At 51.4% G+C, this 24,857-nt stretch overlaps 3 protein-coding genes across 4 annotated transcripts in view; 2 read left to right on the forward strand and 1 right to left on the reverse strand.

Moving 5' to 3' along the window:
- Window positions 1-16,694, forward strand: part of LOC130385444 (protein Shroom2-like) — a 35,955-nt gene extending 19,261 nt beyond the window's left edge. Inside the window, exons 4-11 of the mRNA XM_056593946.1 lie at window positions 4,067-4,141; window positions 4,549-6,805; window positions 6,888-6,970; window positions 7,888-7,974; window positions 8,198-8,277; window positions 8,689-9,032; window positions 14,044-14,319; window positions 15,976-16,694. Coding sequence (XP_056449921.1) covers window positions 4,067-4,141; window positions 4,549-6,805; window positions 6,888-6,970; window positions 7,888-7,974; window positions 8,198-8,277; window positions 8,689-9,032; window positions 14,044-14,319; window positions 15,976-16,278 — 3,505 coding nt within the window. The 3' untranslated portion in view covers window positions 16,279-16,694. The remainder of the gene's footprint in view (window positions 1-4,066; window positions 4,142-4,548; window positions 6,806-6,887; window positions 6,971-7,887; window positions 7,975-8,197; window positions 8,278-8,688; window positions 9,033-14,043; window positions 14,320-15,975) is intronic.
- A 1,568-nt stretch (window positions 16,695-18,262) lies between these two features.
- On the forward strand, window positions 18,263-21,566 carry LOC130385515 (claudin-34-like). Of its 2 annotated transcripts, none has more exons than XM_056594035.1 (2): window positions 18,263-18,567; window positions 19,008-21,566. In XM_056594035.1, exon 2 carries the CDS (start codon window positions 19,128-19,130, stop codon window positions 19,863-19,865), a length of 738 nt encoding a protein of 245 aa, XP_056450010.1. In that variant the 5' UTR covers window positions 18,263-18,567; window positions 19,008-19,127; the 3' UTR covers window positions 19,866-21,566. The 2 variants fall into 2 exon arrangements, with proteins under 2 accessions (XP_056450010.1, XP_056450011.1); XM_056594036.1 differs by having other exon boundaries at window positions 19,015-21,566.
- Window positions 21,567-23,322: 1,756 nt separating this feature from the next.
- LOC130385445 (putative claudin-24) lies at window positions 23,323-23,988 on the reverse strand. The gene has a single exon (XM_056593947.1). It carries the CDS (start codon window positions 23,986-23,988, stop codon window positions 23,323-23,325), a length of 666 nt encoding a protein of 221 aa, XP_056449922.1.
- Between the last annotated feature and the right edge of the window lie 869 nt (window positions 23,989-24,857).

The following is a 24,857-nucleotide window of genomic DNA, read 5'->3' on the forward strand; positions in this document are numbered from 1 at the left end:
CTCTCTCTCTCTCTCTCTCTCTCTGGCTGATGGCGAACAAAGATATCTGACAAGAAGATGGAAAGTACCCATCCCTTGATAAACACACCCACACACACACACAGCCCACTGGTCCACATTCCTGCTGTGCGGAATGTTCTGCTCCCAGGTCATCCTGTGTTCACCAGAGAGGCTGACCTCCTATGGGGGGTGGGTCTGACAGTTCTGTTCAGCTCATAATTTCATAGTTTGTTTTTAATCCGTTTTGCTTGTTGTTACCGTTTCCTCGTTCATGATCCGCATTAAGGTGATAGATGGTTGTGGAAATCCCAGTTGTTGCAATACGAAGGTGTGGACACCTTTGGCCCTTAGCTTTGGCCCTTACCCTCGGCCTTTACCCTCGGCCCTTACCCTCGGCCCCTACCAGAGATGGAAATTAACTTTTTTGCCCACCAGCCACTGTGGCAGGTAGATTTAAAAATCTACCAGCCACTCATCTTTTTTACCAGCCACATTTTATACGCTATATATTTTTTAATATATGCGTACATTTTAAACAATATAATAGTAACAATAGATAAGAAAAGTGTTTTTCATACACATCAGTTGGTGTTACGATGACAAGTTTGGGGATAATTCATCTCTACAAAGTATTTTCATTAAAAAACAAATTGACATATTAATAATAAAACAACATGCATGGCTACACCATCATAAGTCAATAGGAACATTTGTTTTTTTGTATTTACATGTGACTGCATACAAATGTGTCCACACAGACATGGTAACTAACGTATGATAGTAAGCATTATATGCCCTTAACACTAATATTCAGAAGAAAATATGTGTGGCATTCAGTCCAATGCTGAAAATATATCTGTGGCATTCAGTAGGCCAATGCTGTGGTAAAGTGTGTAAAGTATGACCAAGTGTTTCTTTCTGTTCAATAGATAGAACTTTATCAATCCCCTGTAGGAGAAATGTTTTAATGTTTGTCCCTATAAAACAATAATGGTAAAATAATAAATACAAAACACGACGGTAACTGAGTAGGTCAAACCGTCCATCTGAAGGCTCTACTTAACCACTCCCCCTACTCACTTCCACCAATGCGAAGCGAACAGAACTGAGTAGGGGAGGGCGTAGCCTAACTAGTTTGTGAACGACCCAGAGAAACGCAACTCAAATTCAATGTGAACATATATGAGGCTTTAATAAAATCCCGGACGATTTTGAAATTCCGACACACATTTTTTAAAAGTGTGTCAAAAAGAGGGCATGTCCGGGCAAAAGAGGACGTCTGGTTACCCTACCGTGTGGAGTGTGAGCGTGTACATGGGTTGAATTGCGTGTGTCTCACGCCGAACGCGTGAGACTTGAGAGCCCTGTTACCGATATTATCCCGGATATTGACAGTCGCAGTTCAGCAAAAGAGGCGTAGAGGAAGAAGGGGCCCGGATGTTGACAGTAATGGTTGTGGAACTGTGCAGCGCCGTATATAACGAATGTATGAGATATGCAAATTTGATCGGACCTGACTGGAAAGTATTACCCGCCACAGTGGCGGGTGAAGTGACACAATTCAGCGGGTGGCGGGTGTTAATTTCCATCCCTGGCCCCTACCCTCGGCCCCTACCCTCGGCCCTTACCCTCGGCCCTTACCCTCGGCCCTTACCCTCGGCCCTTACCCTCGGCCCTTACCCTCGGCCCCTACCCTTGGCCCTTACCTTTGGCCCTTACCTTTGGCCCTTACCCTCGGCCCTTACCCTGGGCCCTTACCCTGGGCCCTTACCCTCGGCCCCTACCCTCGGCCCCTACCCTCGGCCTTTACCTTCGGCCCTTACCCTTGGCCCCTACCCTCGGCCCTTACCCTCGGCCCCTACCCTCGGCCCTTATCCTCGGCCCTTACCCTCGGCATTTACCCTCGGCCCTTACCTTTGGCCCTTACCCTCGGCCCTTACCCTCGGCCCTTACCTTTGGCCATTACCCTCGGCCCTTACCCTCGGCCCTTACCCTTGGCCCCTATCCTTTGCCCCTACCCTTGGCCCTTACCTTTGGTCTTTACCCTCGGCCCTTACCTTTGGCCCTTAGCTTTGGCCCTTACCCTCGGCCCTTAGCTTTGGCCCTTAGCTTTGGCCCTTACCCTTGGCCCTTAGCTTTGGCCCTTAGCTTTGGCCCTTACCCTTGGCCCTTACCCTTTGCCCTTACCCTTGGCTGGCACATTTCTACCTCCTGGTACATACCTCGTGCTGATGATTAAGTCTCACCATCCCTGAAGCCTGAAACGTTGTGTCTCCCCCCCCCCCCCCCCCCCCCCCCCCCCCCAGGGAGGAGGAGGAGGAGGAGGTGATCATGGTGGACGTAGCGTCCTCTCCGGCGTGCGCCGCGCCCTCAGACAGCGAGGTGCACGTCGCTCGCAGCTTCCTCACCAAGATCCTGAGGAGCTCCATGAGGTACAGGTCACATGACCACGGTACCACAGGTCACATGACCCCCCCCCCCCACCCATAAGACACCTCAGCAGGTCACATGACTCCCTCCCTACCCATAAGACACCTCTAGAAGGTCCATGAGGGACTGCAGGTCACATGACCCCTAGTCTACCCATCAGCCACCTCTCCTCCCTGTGGTGTTTCCTTGTGTCTTGTTGCCGTAGAAACCCTGACGTTAGCACTTAGCTTGTTGTGGCTAGCAGCTGTAGTGTGGAGCTCAGTTGGACCGTCTGGATGGGGATTTGAACCGTCGACCTCTGTGCTGGGGACGATGTGCTCCGTCCCCTGAGTGCTCTGATTGGTTGATGCCTAGTTGTAGTTAAACAGTATCAACTCCCCAGCCCTCCCAGTATCCAGGTCTGTGTCTACCTGAGAATAACTCTGACTGTCTGGTGAGTTGTGTTGGTTGGTCCCTTGTGTTGTCAGTTAATGAGTGTTTTGTTTAGTTTAGCAATATAAGCTTAACTCCTCCACCATAGCTGATTAAGCTTTTTATCTCTCTCTCTCTGTCTATGTGTGTGTCTCTCTCTCTCTCTGTCTCTCTCTCTCTTTGTCTCTGTCTCTCTATCTCTCTGTCTCTGTCTCTCTGTCTCTCTCTGTCTTTCTGTCGCTCTCTGTCTCTGTCTCTGTCTCTCTGTCTCTGTCTTTCTCTCGCTCTATCTCTCTCTCTCTCTCTCTCTGTCTCTGTCTCTATCTCTCTCTCTCTTTGTCTCCGTCTCTCTGTCTCTGTATCTGTCTCTCTTTGTCTCTGTCTCTGTTTCTCTCGCTCATTGTGAATCTTTTTAAAATACTTATTATTCTCTCCATGCCTCTCAGGAAGAATCGCTTCAAGGGGTAGGTCCAGTTTAAATGTCTAACGAGAGAACAGCTCTCTGCTACTGCCAGTCATGTGACGACAGCTCAGTCACATGACCTCATTACATACAATCGATTCAAACACAATAGATTGTCTGATTAAGTGTTGCTCCCAGGACGCATCACGTTAATGTGTTCGCTAAAGATATCGGTTAGTAAAGGAGTGTGACACCTGACAACTAACTAAAAGATAACTTAACCCACAGCCACACTTAATAAATATGTGTGTGGTCCTTAACCCTTAATGAATGGGTGTGGTCCTTAACCCTTAATGAATGTGTGTGGTCCTTAACCCTTAATGAATGTGTGTGGTCCTTAACCCTTAATGAATGTCTGTGGTCCTTAACCCTTAATGAATGTGTGTGGTCCTTAACCCTTAATGAATGTGTGTGTGATCCTTAACCCTTAATGAATGGGTGTGGTCCTTAACCCTTAATGAATGTGTGTGGTCCTTAACCCTTAATGAATGTGTGTGGTCCTTAACCCTTAATGAATGTGTGTGGTCTTTAACCCTTAATGAATGTGTGTGTGGTCCTTAACCCTTAATGAATGTGTGTGGTCCTTAACCCTTAATGAATGTGTGTGTGGTCCTTAACCCTTAATGAATGTGTGTGGTCCTTAACCCTTAATGAATGTGTGTGGTCCTTAACCCTTAATGAATGTGTGTGGTCCTTAACCCTTAATGAATGTGTGTGGTCCTCAACCCTTAATGAATGTGTGTGTGGTCCTTAACTCCTCAGGAGGGATGAGGCCACCTCCCACACCCCGTCCTGGCAGACCTCCAGGCTGAGCCAGGACCCCCCCGACCCCAAAGCGCCCCCCCCCCCCCGTCTGGCAGCCCCTGCATGAGACCAGGTGAGGGTCTGGTTGGGACCAGGTGAGGGTCTGGTTGGGACCAGGTGAGGGTCTGGTTGGGACCAGGTGAGGGTCTGGTTGGACCAGGTGAGGGTCTGGTTAGACCAGGTGAGGGTCTGGGTGGACCAGGTGAGGGTCTGGTTGAGGGTCTGGTTGGACCAGGTGAGGGTCTGGGTGGACCAGGTGAGGGTCTGGTTGAGGGTCTGGTTGGACCAGGTGAGGGTCTGGTTGGGACCAGGTAGGGTGACCCACCCTTATTTGCTCCTTAGCGACCGGTCACTGACCAATCACTGACAGGCCTGGCTGATTAACTCTTCAGTAATTAACCCTGGATGCTGACCTCTGACCTCCCCCTCTGACCCCACAGGCCCAGAGAGGTTCCGGGCCCCGGGGGCCCCACAAGCCAGCGCTGCCCCTCCATGGAGAGACCTGACCGCCCTAGAGACCCCTACCAGTCCGGCCCCCCGCCCCCAAACGCCCTGGACCCCCCGCCTGGGGGGCCCCCCTCCAGGGCCCCTGACCCCGGGTGGCCCCCCTCCAGGGACTCCGGCTTCAGCTGCTTCTCGGGGTCCTCCAGCCCCCCCGAGCCCGACCACGCCTTCCCCCCGCCCCGCCGGGGCCCCGGTTCCGAGGACATGTTCTTCAAGGGCCCGCCCAGCGAGGGGGCCCCCGGCCCGGCGGAGCGCCCCCCCTGGTACCTGCAGCCGGCCCTGGGGACCAGAGGCTGGGAGCGGCCCCGCGCCGAGGACCGGGGGCCCGTCCCGGGGGGCCGGGGGGGCGCAGGGCCCCTGTGGCAGGTCCCGGAGAGGAGCCGGCCCCGCGGCCCCCCCCTGCCGCTGGCCCCCCCGCAGCGCAACGACAGCTTCGCGGCCACCAGGGTGTTCCCCTACGTCGACGGGCCCCTCGCCCACCGGCGGGGCCCCGGCGGCCGGCCGGAGGAGGGGCCCCCCGGGGCCAAGGACCTCCTCCGCCCGGATGTGGCCCCGGGCCCCCGTCCCGGACGCCTGCCCCCCCCAGGCCGGCTTTTCTCCAGCTCCAGCACCGACGTGCGTCAGGGGGGCCCCTCCTACGCGGCCCTACTGGCCCGGCACCACAGGGGCCACAGCGACGAGACCCCCCTGCCCCCCCGGGGCCCGGGGCCCCCCCGGGCCTCGTTGCCGCAGAGCGTGGGGAGCTACTACCGCAGCCTGCAGGACATCCCGGCCGACGCCCGCCGGCCCCCCGGGGCCCCCGCCGCGCTCTCGGCTTTGGGGGCCTTGCTGGACCCCGTCTCGGGGAGCGGGGGCCCGGTCCGGTACGGCGGCCCCCCGGCCAGGGGGGGGGCGGTGGAAGACCCCCGGAAAGACCCCGGCTCGGCTCCGCCCCCGTCCCAGACCCCCTGCTTGGACCCCCAGGACCGCAGACCCCCCTCAGGTCAGGGGGAGGTCGGTCCCCCAAAAAACCCCGGAACCCCGGACCCCTGGGTCCCTCAGGAGGACCGCCGCATCTCCCGGACCGGGACCCCCTTCCTGCACTCCCTGGCCCAGGAGGGCCGCGCCCTGCTACCGAGGGCCCCGCTTGTCGCCGGCTGCAATGCCCCGCCCGCCACGGAGACGGGGAGGCCCGGGAGCCTGGTCGCCAGGCAACCGCAGGCAGCTTCCGTCGGCACCCCCTCAGGTGAACCCCGGGGCCCCCGGTTCCTCGGGGCCCCCGGCTCCGGGGCCGGTCTGGGGGCCCCTCACTCCGGGGCCGGCAAAGGGGTCCCCGGCTCCGGTCTGGGGGCCCCCGGCATAGGGGCCGGTCTGGGGGCCCCTCCTTCCGGGGCCAATCTGATGGTCCCCGGCTCCGGTCTGGGGTTCCCCGGCTCCGGGACGGGGGGCCCCAGGCCGGTCCGCAGGGGGCAACGCTATGCCACCGCCCTGAGACAGCAGGTCCAGACGAAGAGGGCCCAGCTGCTGAAGAGCCGCAGCGCCGCTCCCCTGACCTGTGAGGGGCAGGGGGGGGGGGAGGAGGAGGAGGAGGAGGGTGGGCAGGAGGGGCAGGAGGGGCAGGGGACCACCTCCGCCTGCTCCTCCTCCTACAAGGACCACCTGAAGGAGGCGCAGGCCCGCGTGCTGCAGGCCACCTCCTTCCAGAGGCGGGACCTGGGGCCGCCGGGCCCCGATGGGAGGGCCCCCCCCCTGCCGGCCCGGGTCGGGCGCCGGAGGCGGCCCCCCCGGAGGGTGCACTCCTTCTCCGAGCCGGACAAGATGGACCGGGTTGGCCGGGGGGAGGAGTCCCGCGGGGTGGAGGGGGGCGGGAGGAGGTCGGCCTTCGCCAGACCCCTCCTCAAGACCGGACCGCGGGGGTCCACAGCAGACCCCCGCGGTGATCCCGGGCCGGGACTGGACCGGGGGACCTCTGCGTCCCGGGACGTGGACCCCGGGGTCCCGGACCAGCCTCTGCGGGACCGGGACCAGAGGCTCGGGACCTTCGCTGAGTACCAGGCCACCTGGACCTCCGCCAGGAGGCCGGCGGGGGTCCCGGCCAAGGGGAGGTACCGGTCCGCAGAGGACATCCTGGATCCCCAGCCCGACCACGCCGCCGCCGCCTGCGTCCACGAGCGGTCGCGCTCGTCGCCCTCGGCGGACCTCTGCTTGTCCACGGTGAGTCGGGCTGTTACCGCTTCGGGGTCCATGAGGCTTCCCTCTGTCCTGTCCGCGTGCTGATCTCCTCTTGTTCCCCCAGAAGGGCTCTGGTCCCTGGGGAGACGCCGGGAACCCGGCCGGGACCACACTGCACGACGCCCCGCAAGGCAGCTGGCCCCACGGGTGAGTCCGGATCTCTCTAGACCCCTTAGAGACCGCTTAGAGACCCCTTAGAGACCAGCAGAGTCTCTGAGGACCACTCAGAGAGTTTGATGGAGACTCATCAATATTTGAAGAGTCTCCTTATAGTTTGAGTCCTTTGGGCTGGACCTGAGCCCTCAGTGGATGGATTAAAGTTCAAGACCGCCCCGTTTCAGTCTGTAGAGTCATTGTAGGACCGACAGGATGATTACGGACGTAAACCAGAAAGGTCAGCAGGGCTTTGGGTTTGACCTGAGAACAGTCGGCCAGTTTCCCTCGTGTTTGGTTTAGACGTTCGGCGTCACATGAATCCCATGATTCATCCTGCAGAGGATTTATATTCACTGTGGTGTGCGGCCTGGATTCCAGTGTGGTGTGTCAGCGATGTGGCCTGAAGGAAACACCTCTGTTCACCAGTCAGTCAGTCTGACATGGGAACTGTGAGGGAGGAATGTGGTTTCTAGGTGATGTATTTGAAATGTCTCTGTGAGCCTCGTTGTGTAGTTAGGTTTCCAGGGAGAGGGAAGGTTGAGGGTTTGACTTTAAGACTCGGTGACCAGCCGTCCCAGACCAGTGCGTTCTAGGCCCAGACTTGTCCTCTGACCCTGCGGTCAGACAATGGACCGAAGCCCTCGACGGGGAGGTGGTCCGAGTTGACCAATGTTTAGAAATGAAACCGAGCTAAATGTGGACGTTTAGAAGCCGTGCGTCAGTCTGCTGGTCTGGCTAAACCTTTAGACTGCAACGAGGGAACCTTAATGACTGTTACAGTTACAGGTACTCCTGTGTGTGTACTCCTGTGTGTGTGTCGTCCTGAGTGTGACTTCCTGTGTGTCGTCCTGAGTGTGACTTCCTGTGTGTCGTCCTCAGTGTGACTTCCTGTGTGTGTCTGGTTTCAGGTCTCTGGGCGCCGCCGCAGCGCTGCAGTCCTCAGAGCCAGAGGCCCCGCCCATCCCCCTCGACCACGCCCCCAGCCCCGCCCCCTCGTCGCCCCTGCCCCCCCGCCCCCCCCTGGAGGAGCCCCCCCCCAGGTGAGCTGCTCAGAGGGGCTTCAGCTTCATGGGTTTACTCTGTTGTCATGATGCCCTGCCTGTTGACGCTCCATCACCTGTTGCCACGGTTACAGGCCCTGTCAGCCCCCCATGTGTCAGATACTTGTTGTTGTTCCATGATGTATTGAGTACCTTTCACCTTTGACCCCTCCCCTAGAGAGGAGGCGGGACCCTGTGAGGGCAGCCCCCCCACCAGGACGGCCCCCGTGAGGATCGTCCAATCAGAGTGCTCGGAGCGTGAGGGCCGGGCCTACCTGCCCCCCCCCCAGCAGCAGACCTCCACCACCTCCTCCTCCAACCCCCTCCCTGGTCCCCCGACCCCACCCAGCCTGGGCCCTCCACCCCTCCCCTCCCCCGCATCCTCCTCCTCCCTCTTCAGCGTATACACCCGCCCTCCTTCACCTCCAACCTTGGTCCAGCCCACCCCCACCCAGACGGGGGCTCTGGTGGTCTGCCCTAGAGGAGGTGAAGGAGGAGGAGGTGGTGGTGATGGTGAAGGAGGTGGTGGTGATGGTGAAGGAGGAGGAGGAGGAGGAGGAGGAGAGGGAGGTGAAGGTGAAGGAGGAGGAGGTGGTGAAGGAGGTGATGGAGGTGATGGAGGAGGAGGTGAAGGTGAAGGAGGTGGAGGAGGTGATGGAGGAGGGGGAGGGGAGGAGGAGGAGGCCCAGCGGGAGCGGCTGTGCCAGGCCATCGGGGTTCGGGACCGGGCCCTGGCTGAGGTCCTGGACCGGCGCGGGATGCGGACCACCATGGACCTGATGGAGGGGTTGTTCCCCCAGGAGGGGCCCCCCAGGGACCAGCGCCGCAGGGGCCCCGTGGGGCCCCGGCCGGCCGCCGAGGACCCCCCCGGGCCCCTGGTCCCCAGCTCCTCCTACTACAGCACCTCGGCCCCCAAGGCAGAACTCCTCATCAGGATGAAGGACCTACTCCTGGAGGAGGAGCCGGAGGAGCAGGGGGAGGAGCCGGACCAGCAGGACCTGGTCCTCAAGAAGGTGAGTGGGACAGCATCATAACATCATAACATCATAGCATCATAACATCATAATATTATAACATCATAACATCATAACATCATAACATTATAACATCATAACAATACAACATCATAACATCATAACATTATAACATCATAACATCATAACATTATAACAATACAACATCATAACATTATAACATCATAACATTATAACATCATAACATTACATCATAACATCATAACATTATAATATCATAACATTATAACATCATAACATTATAACATCATAACATCATAACATTACATCATAACATCATAACATTATAAGATCATAACATTATAACATTATTATAACATTATAACATCATAACATTATAACATCATAACATTATAACATCATAACATCATAACATTATAACATCATAACAATACAACATCATAACATCATAACATTATAACATCATAACATCATAACATTATAACATCATAACATTACATCATAACATTATAATATCATAACATTATAACATCATAACATTATAACATCATAACATCATAACATTACATCATAACATTATAAGATCATAACATTATAACATTATTATAACATTATAACATCATAACATTATAACATCATAACATTATAACATCATAACATCATAACATTATAACATCATAACATTATAACATCATAACATCATGACATCATAACATTATAACATTAAAACATTATAACATCATAACATTATAAAATCATAACATCATATCATCAACAGCATGGTTCAAGACTGTCCCTTTTATCACAAAATAATCAATAGTCAAAGAGTCAAAGTCAGCCTTGTTGTTTGTTCCAGATTATGTTACAGACAAACAGAGGAACGCAAATAGCGTCGGTTTCCGACCCACGGTGCAATAAGAGAAAATTTACAATCAATAAATTCTAAATGGTGCAAAATAATTCTGAATTGTGCAAAGGTAAGGCAAAACAAAACGGTGTGTATAAAATAAAGATTAAAAAGTGAACTAAAAGTTATAAAAGCAAATATAACCGCAAGCGGTGATTAACGGGGTCCGAGCAAAATTAAAAGTCAGGAACAAACTAATGGAAGATGTATAAATATAACATATAATTGTTATATATAATGTTATATATCACATTTCACTTTTTATATATTATATACATTATATATATATATCAGTGGAGGCTCCTCCATTGAGGAGAGGGAGGAAGATCCTCCCTAACATTGTTGAGAATGAAAAATGTAGATTGCCCAGACTATTGTAATGAATTAATGCCCTTAAATATGACTACTTTATTGCCTTTGAATATATAATGTTCGTTTCCCTGGATAAAGGGACATTAGCACCCCCTATCGCCTATTGACAATTACTTCAGGGAGGAACGTCCTCCCTCAGCCTCCGTTGACTCCCATTCATTTCCCCGAAAGTACTGGCGGCCGGTGGATAACATGGGTTTCAATGGCAGAGAGGAGGAAAATCCTCCTCTGAGTGGGTGGGACCTTAAGGGGTCTGATTCGCGCAAAAATCAATTTGTCTGCGCTATGAACCAATAAGCAGGATCCCTGGATGTTGAGCAGTGTTGCCAGATTGGTCAGATTTCCCACCCAATTGGGCTACTTTTAACCATGTTAGGCTGGAAAAACTATCATTGGGCGGGAAATCTGGCCAATCTGGCAACGCTGTCGATAACAAACTCGGTCTGCATTGCCGCGGTGCTCAGACTAAGAGACGCAGAGCAAGTGAAATCTGCGATAGCGAGATCCTAAATGCACAATGGAAACATTGGAAACGGAGGACATTGTTAACGTCTTATTACAAAAAGCATTCCATTCATTCAGTTACAGTGCTAAGTTAGCGAGCGACCAAAGAAAGAGGTAGACCACTTCCCAAAATCAAGGTCACCAGAAGTAATGGCAACGTCAGTGTTGTGAGTGCTACATGGTTTGCTAGGTACGCATGGCTTACTGGTAGCATTACAAGCAATCGACTTTATTGCTGGCCTTGTTTGCTTATGAATAATAGCAAATCTCCAACGTGGGCTGTTCATGGTTTCACTGATGTGAAAAATCTTGATAGGGCAACCAAACGCCACGACAAGTGCCAAGATCACGTTGGTGCTGCTATCCGACTTTCCTTGCTAGGCACCATGCCTATAGATCAGGTTGTAGATGAGGGTGTGCGGCTGCAAATCCAACAGCACAATGCTAAAGTGCGTGGCAATAGGGAGGTGGTGAAACGTCTGTTAGATGCAACAGCTTACCTGGGCATGCAAGAGTTGTCATTTAGGGGGCATGACGAAGGGGAAAATTCTAACAACAAGGGAAATTGCAGGGAGCTTGTGGAGGTGATTGCTCAGTATGACCGCGTTCTGGCAGAACATATGGAAAGCTCGACTGTCTTCACAGGCACGTCAAAAACAATCCAAAACGATTTAATCGCAGCCATTCACAGTTCGATTAAAACAGGACAGCATTTTTTTCTTGGCAAATCGACGAGACCACAGACATAAGCTGTCATTCACAGCTGTCAGTCATCTTGCGCTATGTTGATGACTATGGTACCATTCAGGAACGCTTCTTAGGCTTTTTTGATGTGTCCGATGGTCGAGATGCTCAGTCATTGTTCGAATTTGTGCAGGCTGAGTTGTCAGGTTTCAATTTCAAGGATAAACTTGTCGCCCAAACGTATGATGGTGCCGCGGTCATGGCCTCGCACTTGAATGGCCTGCAGGCTAAGGTGAGAGAAGTGGCTCCCTGTGCAACATTTGTCCACTGCTATGCACATCGCTTAAACCTAGTTTTAAGTCAGGTTGTTAAGGCCATTCCCCAAGCAAAGTACTTCTTTGCTCACTTGGGTGGCTTCACTTCTTTTTTCTCCAAGTCAAGCAAGAGGATAGCTTTACTCGAGGAATTCAGGTGCGCTCGGCTGCCCCGGAACGCTCCGACTCGCTGGAACTTCTCCTCCCGAGTAGTGAATACGGTTGCTTCTAATTATGACGAACTACACGACATCTTCGAGAATATTACTGTGCGTCCAACGATGGACGACGAGACTATTCGTTCTGGCTGATGGTTTGAGGTGTAAGATGGAAGAGTTTGAATTTGTGTTTTTTCTCTTCATAACGCTGCCGTATCGGGTCCGGTGGAATCCCCGGGTCATACACATGGTCAAAATGTCTATTGATAAGCACACAACATCCAGAAAACTCAAAGCAGACATTTCTCAAGTGAATTAAGGGCTTTCCTCAAAGCATATACCTGAATTTTTTTTGAAATTCTGTCTGGGGAAATTAAACATTTGTAGACAAGAACACTAACGGAAGAAATATAAATATGACAGAGTTAATTATGAAGGAAAAATGGTTAATGAAGAAGTTCCCCTTAGTGCCATACTGTGTCTTGGCAGTCAGATTCTTGGAAACTAATGAGCCGGAATGTTGATTAACTGATGAATTTCAGGTGCTGTTCAATGCTATGTTTCTTAAATGAGTGGTAATGACAGAATGTCATGTTCAGCTTGTTCATAATGCTCTAATCAGGCTTCAAACTCTCAACCTATGGATCACCAGTACACAGCATTATCCCGTTTAGCAACTGACATTCACAAACTGCATTAAGCCTCATTCACATGGTAAAAATGTCGATTGATAAGCACACAACATCAAGAATTAAGGGCTTTCTTAAAAGAGTACAGATCTGAGAATTTGCACTGTTAATGATATCCACCTAATAATAGCCGTATGGTAGTTATACAATAACAAAATGGTCATATAGGCACAATAGGATGAGAGTGTGGACGTTTGGCTTTTTATATGAAATTGTGGGAAAAGTAAACACTTTTAGAGCAGAAGACCAGGTTGAAAAAGATGCATCTGATTTAAGAGATTAATATGATGAAAGAATTTTGAGTCCAGGTCAATCTAGTAAGGAGAAATAAGGCTAGTTCATAATTCTTTTAAATAGCGCCACCTTTGGGGGGGTATTTGTGGGGGGTATTGGTATCCACCTAATAATAGTCGTATTTGTTTACACAATTACAAAATGGTCATATAAGAAAAATGGGCTAACTGCTCCAACTTTATTGTCCAATATTTCTGAAATGGAATTAAATAAAACAATTTCTGTTCGATGATTTTTGTGAAGCTTGGTCTAAAGATTTCATGTGGCGATTTTGGTGAATTTTAGATAATTTTTGTAGCCTGTGAATCTTTTTTGCATATTTAGCTTTAATATGAAATTGTGGGAAAAGTAAATATTTTTAGGGCATAAGACCCAAGATGGTTTGGGTCTTATGCCCCGAGGTTTATAAGTGGAATAACTTTTATAAATGCATCTGATTCTAGAGATTAATATTCAGAAAGAATTTTGATGCCAGGTCAATCTGGTGAGGAGAAATAAGCCTAATTCATGATTTTTTACAATAGCGCCACCTTTGGGTGCAGTACCACACATTTGGGTTTATGGGTAGTGGGGGTTATTGGTTACCATACCTGAAAATCAAAGGTATAAACGTTACAGAAACAATAGGGGAGCCCTAATAAAACAGGTTCTACGGCGACAGGGACAGAGGTTAGTTCTGCACCCAGTGTCAGTGATCTGAAGCCTGGGACGAGGAGGAAGGCAGCACCCCCCTCTGCTGGGTCTCCTTACCACCTCCTCCTCCTCCTCTCCTCCTCTCCTCCTCTCCTCCTGTAGAGGGCGCTGGTCACTGACGTAGCGTCTTGTTGTTCCTCCTCCTCTCCCCCAGAGGGCGCTGGTCACTGAGGTAGCGTCTTGTTGTTCCTCCTCCTCTCCCCCAGAGGGCGCTGGTCACTGACCTAGCGTCTTGTTGTTCCTCCTCCTCTCCCCCAGAGGGCGCTGGTCACTGACGTAGCGTCTTGTTGTTCCTCCTCCTCTCCTCTAGAGGGCGCTGGTCACTTACGTAGCGTCTTGTTGTTCCTCCTCCCCACCCCCAGAGGGCACTGGTCACTGACGTAGCGTCTTGTTGTTCCTCCTCCTCTCCTCTAGAGGGCGCTGATCCTCAGCCTGGCCCAGAAGCTGTCGGTGCTGCGGGAGGCGCGTCTGGGCCTCCAGGAGGAGCTGCAGCAGAACGAGGCCCTGGGTCGGGAGGTGGAGGCGGGGGTCCAGCGGCTCTGCCCCCCCCACCAGCTCGACAAGTTCCGCATGTTCGTGGGCGACCTGGACAAGGTGGTCAGCCTGCTGCTGTCGCTGGCCGGCCGGCTGGCCCGCACCGAGATCGCCCTGGGGGCCGCCGGGGAGGGAGCCCCCGACACGGGGGAGAGGGTGAGGACCCGTCTGTCTGTCTGTCTGTCTGTCTGTCTGTCTGTCTGTCTCCTCCAAGAGGACCCTCCTCCTCCGTCAGCACGCGGACGCGGTGTCTCTCTCTCTGACTACCTGTCTGTCTGACTGTCTCTCTCTCTAACTACCTGTCTGTCTCTCTCTCTAACTACCTGTTTGTCTGTCTGTCTCTCTCTCTAACTACCTGTCTGTCTCTCTCTCTCTAACTACCTCTCTGTCTGTCTGACTGTCTCTCTCTCTCTGACTACCTGTCTGTCTCTCTCTCTGACTACCTATCTATCTGTCTGACTGTCTCTCTCTCTGACTACCTGTCTGTCTGGCTGTCTCTCTCTCTAACTACCTGTCTGTCTCTTTCTCTCTAACTACCTGTCTACCTGTCTGTCTCTCTCTCTAACTACCTGTCTGTCTCTCTCTAACTACCTGTCTGTCTGACTGTCTCTCTCTCTCTGACTACCTGTCTGTCTCTCTCTCTCTCTCTCTGACTACCTGTGTGTCTGTCTGACTGTCTCTCTCTGACTACCTGTCTGTCTGACTGTCTCTCACTCTAATTAACTGTCTGTCTGATTGACTGTCTCTCTCTCTAACTACCTGTCTGTCTGACTGTCTCTCTCTCTCTGACTACCTGTCTGTCTCTCTCTCTCTCTCTCTCTCTGACTACCTGTGTGTCTGTCTGACTGTCTCTCTCTGACTACCTGTCTGTCTGACTGTCTCTCACTCTAATTAACTGTCTGTCTGATTGACTGTCTCTCTCTCTAACTACCTGTCTGTCTCTCTCTAACTACCTGTCTGTCCGTCTGTCTGTCTCTCTCTCTCTCTCTCTCTGACTACCTGTCTGTCTCTCTGACTACCTGTCTGTCTGTCTGACTGTCTCTCTCTCTGACTACCTGTCTGTCTGTCTCTCTCTAACTACCTGTCTGACTGTCTCTCTCTCTAACTAGCTGTCTGTCTCTCTCTCTAACTACCTGTCTGTCTCTCTCTCCGACTACCTGTCTCTCTCCCTAACTACCTGTCTGTCTCTCTCTAACTACCTGTCTGTCTCTCTGACTACCTGTCTCTCTGTCTGACTGTCTCTCTCTCTTTAAGAGAGAGGCGGCAATTTGCCCCTGGACACAGTGTGTGGCTTATACCACAAGGGGGTGGTAGAAATTCGAAAGATTATTTTTTCAATGAATAATCGTGGTAAATAATCGTGATATCAATATTGATCAAAATAATCGTGATAATCATTTTGGCAATAATCGTGCAGCCCTACTGCCTGTCTGTCTCTATCTCTCTAACTACCTGTCTGTCTGTCTCTCTCTCTGACTACCTGTCTGTCTGACTGTCTCTCTCTCTAACTAGCTGTCTGTCTCTCTCTCTCGAACTACCTGTCTGTCTCTCTCTCTGACTACCTGTCAACTCTGTCTGACTGTCTCTCTCTCTCTAACTACCTGTCTGTCTCTCTCTCTAACTACCTGTCTGTCTATCTGACTGTCTCTCTCTCTAACTACCTGTCTGTCTGTCTGTCTGACTACCTGTCTCTCTGTCTGACTGTCTCTCTCTCTCTAACTACCTGTCTGTCTCTCTCTCTGACTACCTGTCTGACTACCTGTCTGTCTCTCTCTGACTACCTGTCTCTCTCTCTGCCTGTCTGTCTCTCAGAGGACCCTGGAGGAGAAGCGTCTGCTGCTCCTCCGTCAGCACGCCGACGCCCTGGAGCTGAAGGCCAACCTGGACCGGCGGGAGTGCGTGGTGAGCCGGGTGATGGAGGCCCGGCTGGACCCCGGGGCCCTTGAGGACTACCGGCACCACGTCCGCATGAAGGGGGCCCTCGCCACCGAGCGGCGCCTGCTGGACGACCGGCTGAAGCTGGGCGCAGAGCAGCTGGCCTGCCTCATGGACAGCCTGCCCCCCGACCAGAGGCCCCTCCTGGGGGCCCTAGACCCGGGGCCCCGCTGGGTCTAGGAACAGGACCGGGACCGGGACCCAGCAGCTGGCCTGCCTCATGGACAGAGGGGCCCCACGCCTGGGGCCCCTGTGTGTGTGTGTGTGTGTGTGTGTGTGTGTGTGTGTGTGTGTGTGTGTGTGTGTGTGTGTGTGTGTGTGTGTGTGTGTGTGTGTGTGGGTGGTAATTTATTGTAGCCTACAGATTGTTTTTGTTTTGCTGACGAAGAACGACTTTAGGAGATTATTATTATTCCAATAGTATTATTGATTACCTAGAAGTTTTCCTGCTGTTAAAGTATTATCCTTTCTACATTGAGAACGATAACTATATATATCTATGTATTTATTTATTTATATCTATAAATGATTCCGTAATTATATCCTCCTATTGTTGATGCAGACTTTTTGTTTTAATTTTTAATAATAAAACCAGTCACACCAGTGTTCCCAGTATGATACTTAGACCAGAGGGTGGTCCTCAGTGGACCACGTAGGACCAGGACCTCCTGGTGAGACAATCGATCAGAATCCACCTTGTTCGACTCTTAATCGATGTATGTGAGGAACGGTGATGTAATCGATGTTGTCCGTTTGACTCGCGGCGTCTACAGATACCATCGATTCACTAAGCAATGGCGCGGGGGGAGTGTACTAGTATATAATATTAATAAGAATAATAAAAAAAAGTATGTTGAAAGGATAAGTATTATCCTTTCAACATTGAAAACCGATAACAATAAGCGCTGCACTCGTGCCCGTTGGACGAGCAACGAGTTGTCCAGCTAGGCCCGCTAGCTGTCACCACAGCGTGCAGACCCGGGAACCGGGAAGCCTGCCAGCCACCTTGCGGCTTCCTCCGGGCCGTAAGCCTCCCTGCCAGCCGACAAGGAGACCAGGGCAGAGGAGAGCAGGGCGAGGTTGTTGACCGCCGCCGCAGATTGTGAGGCACAGATGAACACTGTCCGTCAGGCCGACAATCTGCTTCTGAAGCCGGTCGGGGGGCAGCGGCTTCTCGTCAGGACGCCATCCGGCGCCCGGACAGAGAAGCGCTGCCAGGGGAGGCTCCAGGCGAGGGATCTCCCTCGCCTGAGTATCAGCCCACCCCTCCACGTTAGTGAAGTCAGTGAAAGCCTTCAACTGGGCCTTCAGGGTAGAAGGGTCTCCACCCGCAGCAGTGAAAAACCAGCATGTCATCCGACATGGGGGTGAGAGGCGGGGCTGGCATAGGGATGCCCTTGATGGCCGCCGCCTCGCCCATGATCTCCCTGAATAATTCGGCCGTCCGGCGTGGCTTCTCCCTGGGGACGACCGTGGAGGTGGAAGCCCTGGAGCGGGAGAACCCGGACACGGAGTCCGCAAAGACGTCGTCAATGGAGGCGACGTCGTCCACCTCGCTAAGGTCCTCGTCTTCGACATCGAAATAGAACAACGATATTTTCCAAGGCCAACCTGTAGATAGAGAAGTAGCATAAAGAGCACCTGCAGCTTGAAACCAGCATTAACAACTTCCGCCAATAGGTGGCATCAATGGAGCATTATAAAAGTTAAAACGTTCAAATACATTTGTGTTCGCAGGGGTAACATACATGAAACAGAGCACCACATCTGTAAAGATCGCGGCCCTGTCTCTGTCAAAACATCTCTGCATTTAGTGAAAAAACATATTCGTTTAATAAAAAAAAATAATAATTACAGTAATTTCATTTTTGTCACTTCACAAATGGAAAAGCATTTGTAATGTATTTGAGGTCTCACTGATTAAAATTGAGTCCTCTGAATACCTAGATACATACAAATATATAGGGAAGTGTTCCTCAGAATCATGACTCTGACCTGCTGAACTTAAGAGGGCGTGGAAGAACAGGAAACAGTGCATTGTAAAAATCACATGTTTGTCGGCGGTTTCACACGCGCACACACACACACACACACACACACACACACCTTGATACTTTAATGTGAAACTTATTTTCTGATAAATAATTCACAATCCTCATCCGTTCAGCCTCAGTGTGTTAAACGTAAGGTGGATGACCTCTCAGAGTCGTAGACGGCGTCACAGTGTTTTATGTTATCTACCTGGTGTTTTTATTGTTGCCCGTCCCTCTCCAGTCCCAGTAGGTCAATTGGTGAATGATTTACAGGACTAGGATGAGCCCAGTATATATTTACCGTACAGGAGGAAGTGAACCCAGACTTCTGTTTCTACTGGGCTCGTTAATATCAGACGAGTAAGACCATCATCACCACATCGGACCAGACATATCCAGCTCTACACCAGTTATCAACTCTGGACAGACCATCAAGGTAGGAGCAGTTACTGTTCGTTTTGGTATTATTTTACTTTAACGTTTGGAAATGATTTGACTGTAACGTTTTGAGATTATTTAACTAACGTTTTTAAAAAATGTAAGTAACGTTTTTAAATTATTTAACTAATGTTTTGAAATGATTTGACTGTAACGTTTTGAAATGATTTAACTAACGTTTTGAAGTGATTCAACTGTAACGTTTTGAAATGATTGAACTGTAAAGTTTTGAAATTATTAAACTGTAAAGTTTTTAAATGATTTAACTAACGTTTTCAAATTATTTAACTGGAACGTTTTGAAAATATTTGACTGTAATGCGTTGAAATGACTTAACTTGAACGTTTTGAAGTGATTTTACTGGTAGGTTTTAAGTGTAAGTGTTACTAAGTGTTATCCAAGTCAAAGGTAAGCTTGTTTTTCTGGTCTTTTATCAAGTGAGCAGCTGTGGAGGAGAGACGAGGTGGAGACGGAGAAGAAGGGGGAGGAGACGGAGGCTTCATACAAAGCAGACCCCCTGTAGACCATGACCGCAGGCCGCCCCGCGCCCCTGTCCTGATGCAGCCCCCGGTCCACGCCCAGCTGGCGGCGTTGTGCCTCAGCCTGGTGAGCTGGACGCTGGGCGTGGCCTCTCTGGGCGTGGTGGAGTGGAGGGCGTGGCACGTGGAGGACCGCAGCGTCGTCACGTCGGGCGTGGCCGCGGTGGGCGTGTGGCGGACCTGCTTCCACAGCCATGTGCTCGTCAGCCCCGGGCTGAGGGTCATGTTCTGCCGTGGGATGGGCGTGGCCGAGGACTTCCTGCCCGATGAGATCACGGCGGTGCAGGTGGTGGTCCCGCTGGGCCTGGCGGTTGGGCTGGGGGGCAACGCCGCCGCCGTGGCCGCCCTGAGGGGGGTCTACGTCGGGCGGGGCTGGGGCGGGGCCCGGGCCTTCCTCTGGGCAGGGTGGCTCTGCGCGCTGTCGGCCCTGCTGTCCCTGGGGCCCCTGGCCTGGAACCTGCACTCCATGCTGGGGAACCAAACCATCGCCTTCCCCCTCGAGTTCCACCTGCCGACCAAGCCCGTCCGGCAGAGCCCCGGGGTGGGGGTCATCGTGGCGACGGCGGCCGCGGTGCTGATGCTGATCAGCGGCATCATGTTCCTCTGCTATCGGCCCCCCCCGGCCCCCGCGGGCCCCACGGCGGGACCTCGAGGCGGCGCCCTGTTGGAGGCGGGGCTAGACACCCTCCGTCTGAGGGGGTTCAGCGCCGCCACAGGGAAAGACAACGCCGGCTTTGAGCCTCACACACGCCTCTGAGACACTTAACTTAACTAAGGGGGTTCCAAAGACACTTAACTTAACTAAGGTGGTTCCCAAGGCACTTACCTTGACTAAGGTGGTTCCCAAGACACTTAACTTAAATAAGGTGGTTTCCAAGACACTTAACTTAAATAAGACAACGCCGGCTTTGAGCCTCACGAACAACTCTGAGACACTTAACTTAACTCAGGTGGTGCCCAAGGCACTTAGCTTAAATAAGGTGGTTCCCAAGACACTTAACTTAACTATGGAGGTGCCCAAGACACTTAACTTATAAGATGGTACCCAAGGCACTTAACTTAACTATGGAGGTGCCCAAGACACTTAACTATGGAGGTGCCCAAGACACTTAACTTAACTAAGGTGGTTCCCAAGACACTTAACTTAAATAAGGTGGTTCCCAAGACACTTAACTTAACTATGGAGGTGCCCAAGACACTTAACTTAACTATGGAGGTGCCCAAGACACTTAACTTAACTTTGGTGGTTCTCAAGACACTTAACTTAAATATGACCACGCTGGCTTTGAGCCTCACCAACGCCTCTGAGACACTTAAATGATGACGTTCCCTCAGAGGGCTGCTGGCTCCAGGTCTTTATTCTTAACATTTACATTTGGGGTGAGAGGGGCGGCTGTGCTGAGTCCAGGGGAACTCTGAACTCGAGTGTGTCTTGAGTCTAACCGAAGCTAAAGGCGTGAATGCAAACCTTTTAATGCAGTCCTTTGTTTCGGAGAGAATACGGACAGAGTTCCACCTACCTCAGGGAAGCCCGAAGGTCTCAGTGATAGATGGAGACCTGTGAGACCTCATCCTATATCACATTCTATCCACCCTATGAGCGGTTAATGAGGGTCAGATGATCAGATGAATGGGTGAATTCATGTGTTCACAGTACATCGTTGTCCTGCTCGCCTCCCACCTTAGCCTTGCTATCTTAAATCAGAGACCCTCCTCTTCTCAGCGCCACCGAGCCATACCGCATACCTCCCTCCTGCCCCCCCCCCCCGGGTGACGGAGCCCCCAGGGGCCCGCCCGGCCCCTCCGGGTTCAGCCGCCGCTGCCGCCGCGCCGCGGGCTATGATTAGCTTCCTTGTTTGGCTAACAGAATGTTCTGTCTCCGCATGGAAGTCACATGCCCCCCCCCTCCCCAGTTGCTGCTTAGCATACAATGGGCCCCGGGGCCTCTGATGTGGACCCCCGCTGGCCGCTGATAGAGAGCCCCCACGGAGACATAATGACCGCATTGTAGTGAGGGCCACAATGGAGGCTTTCACCACCAACAAGGTGGGGGGGGTGAGTGTCATCGATCAGGAAACATGATGGACATTAACGTGTAAACATTATGGACATTAACGTGTAAACATGATGGACATTAACGTGTAAACATGATGGACATTAACGTGTAAACATTATGGACATTAACGTTTAAACATGATGGACATTAAAATTTAAACATGATGTACATTAACATTTAGATTTAGGGTGTTTACCAGATGCTTTTACCCAGAGGGACTCACAATAAGAACATTAGTCAGAAGAAGAGAAACAACGATGTATCTCTGTGGGTACAGTAAGGATGTTTAAAGAACCAAGTGCCAAGCACTAACAATCACTAGGTTAACCCATTCCTGTATACAACACAGATAGGATAAGACGCTACACAACTAAGTACTGTTTTTAGTGGTGGTGGGTAGTGCTTAAGAGGGTGGGGGGGGGGGGGGTCGAGGCTATGCAGAGTACTGGTCGGCACACCTGGACGTTTCTCAGGCCTGTTGACCAGATAATACCGTGAAGCTGTGGGGGCAATCGTTATAAAAAAGGTGTTTGTCTTTGTTAATCGTAGGACTGCTCTTGTATAATCAGTATGACAGTCGTGCTACACAGGGACTACTCCTGGTAGGCTGATCTGGTCTGTTTATGAATGCCGAACTCTCTTATCAGCAGTTACCTGCAGATCACAGTTCATGTTTGTCGTTTTTTATGTGGTTCTGCCTTGCATTGTGTTTTATATGTTTTTGTCATTGTGGAGACCAGGGAATTGATGGACAGGTCATCTTTCTCCACAAATGTGAACTCGGAGAGAAACAAATTATTTCTTAATTTTTTGAGAGAAATCGATCTCTTCCATGTTTATGTTGATGTTACATTGTTCCAGTTTGACTCGATTTACTAGATCAACTATTATAAAAACGGTCTGAAAAACACAAACGTACTTGTGTTCATAATCCATAATGCTATCCTGAAGGATATCAGGTTAGATTTAGAATGATTTCAATATTGGAATTAAATTCTAAATAAATTAATGTAAAACCCTTGATCACAACAAATACAATATATACTTTGACATTTATTAATGAAATTATCAGCATGTTTTACATTTGTTTGCTAAATGACATTCAAGGTTTCTGATAAATTATATATTATGGTACAGTACATTCAACTATAACCTCTGGCATCTGATTGAAATATCATCATTAAATATAATATATTCACCAACTGTTTTATGTTGACGTCTATGACATTGTGGTCGATTAAACAATGACTCCTCAAATCATGAGCCTTTCATGATTTATGTTTCATATATTCATATATATATATATATTATCTATCATTATGTTCAAGGCTGTACAACAATAAATATATATGATCCTAACATAATGAGAAATACATAACTGTGAGCACTAAATATGTTTTTTTGCAAGATTCAGATAAATACTGCATAGCATTATTCCTGTTTTAAAGTCTACGCAGGATATCTCTTCAGACACCAACTATGTGCAGTTGTGTTTTAAACAATTAAACCTCAAATTTTGAAATCCAATGAAATGTACATTTCACCTCATCCTTAACTTATTAACTTATATTAAGTAACTTATTGCACATGGACTCAATATAGCACAACCTTATAAAAGCTACAAACGCAGGTAGACATCACCTTAATCCCTTCCCTCCATCGTCCCGTTGATGAGTCCGAGATCTCTGAGATCTTTAAGATGTCTTTCAGATAGCTTTGAGGTGTCTTTAAGGCGTCTCTGATATGTCTGAGATGTCTTCCAGATAGCTTTGAGGTGTCTTTAAGGTGTCTCTGAGATGTCTTTAAGATGTCTGAGATCTCTCTGATGTTTCTAAGATGTCTTAATGATGTCTGAGATGTCTCTGAGATGTCTGAGATGTCTTTCAGATGTCCCTCAGATGTCTCTGAGATGTCTTTAAGGTGTCTCTCAGATGTCTTTAAGACATCTGAGATGTCTCTCAGATGTCTCCCAGATGTCTTTGCTGCCTCCCGTCCTCTGATTGAACCTGCGACCCTCAAAGCAGCAGTATGGCACAGTACCTGGGGCTACTAACTCTCTCCTCACGGCGACGACCTGGGGAGCAGCCCTTCCCTCCGTGACATATTCATCCCTAGTCCTGGGCCCCCCCGTCCCGTGAAGAGGCGACCCCACCCGTCCTCAAACAGACTCGTCTCTCGTCCGGGGCCCCCTGTCCTGCGACCGCACCCCGGCCAGAGGGATGGGTGTGTCTCGGGGGCCCGGGCGGCCCCGGCGGGCGGAGGCCAGCAGCAGCCCCCCCGCGGCCAGGTGCACCACCCCCGCCGTCCAGCCCAGAAACAGAGCGCTGCCGAACTCCCAGCGCGGGACCAGCGCGGGCACCCCGGGGTCGAAGAAGCGCACCACGGTGAGGTGGGCCACGTGGGACACGGGCAGCAGACCCAGCACCCCCGTGGCCAGGCACAGCGCGCCGCCCACCCTCTTCATCACCCTCTTCACCTCCGGGTCCTCCAGGCGGGGGTCGCAGGCCGTCACGGCGTGGGTCCCGGGGACGGCCAGCAGGGCTCCCAGCAGGCCCGTGCCCAGAGCCACGCACATCAGGATGCGGGCCAGCTTGATGTCGGGGGGCAGCCCCAGCAGGCTGTCGTAGGGGCGGCACTCCTGCACCCCGAGGTCCTGCACCACGCACGTCTCCCACAGCCCCAGCTGGTAGCTCTCGCTGGGCAGCAGCTCGGTGGAGAGGGTCAGCCAGGTGGAGGTGAAGGTGGTGGCCATGCTGAGCAGCCAGGCCGCGATGGAGAGCAGGGTGCCCAGCAGCTCCAGGAGGCGCGCATCGCTGGGCTTCATCATGAGGAGGAGGAGGAGGAGGAGGAGGAGGAGGAGGAGGAGGAGGAGGCTCCCCTGCCTGTGGTTATCGGTGCGGTCCAGACTCCACTGCCTAGCGCTGCATGGTGGGTCGTCCTGGGAACAGGGTTAGGGTCCAGGGTTGTCGTGGCGATGGCGGATCTCCTCAGGAGGTCGGCGGTCCGGTTTGTGACTCCCTGCTGGTCGACTCTCCGGGGGGAGTGGGGAGGGAGAGCAGGGCGAACGAGACCTCGCCTCAGACCGCCCAGAGGGAGGGAGGTAGGGAGGGAGGGAGGGAGAGAGAGAGAGAGAGGGGGGGGGGGGGGGGGGGGTTGGAAACAACAGCATCATTCAGCTGCTTGTCAACAGAGCGGTACACACAGACACACACAGGATGTTGTTATATATTCAGACAGGATGTGACCCGGGTTGTGTGGATATTCTTGGTTGTTTCACAGGCCTGCACACACACACACACACACACACACACACACACACACACACACACACACACACACACACACACACACACACACACACACACACACATGCGCATGCACACTATGAAGGCTTTAATAGCTGGTAGATGAACTGCACACTATGAGGCTTTAATAGCTGGTAGATGAACTGCACACTATAAAGGCTTTAATAGCTGCTAGTGTCTTTCTCTGTGCCTCAGCGTTGTCGTTGGACACTATATGTAGCATGGGTACCGTTGCTAGGCATCATAAATAAAGTTATGTTGATTAAGAGTGGGAGGGAGAGTGTTAGGACTGTGACTCTTTTATAAACCCTACTAAACCTGACAGGAACAAATGTAAAACGGGAACAAATCTAATACAGATGATTGAATTAATGAAGGAATGATGGTT

This window comes from Gadus chalcogrammus, chromosome 7 (assembly GCF_026213295.1).
Source record: "Gadus chalcogrammus isolate NIFS_2021 chromosome 7, NIFS_Gcha_1.0, whole genome shotgun sequence".
Taxonomy (NCBI): Eukaryota; Metazoa; Chordata; class Actinopteri; order Gadiformes; family Gadidae; genus Gadus; species Gadus chalcogrammus.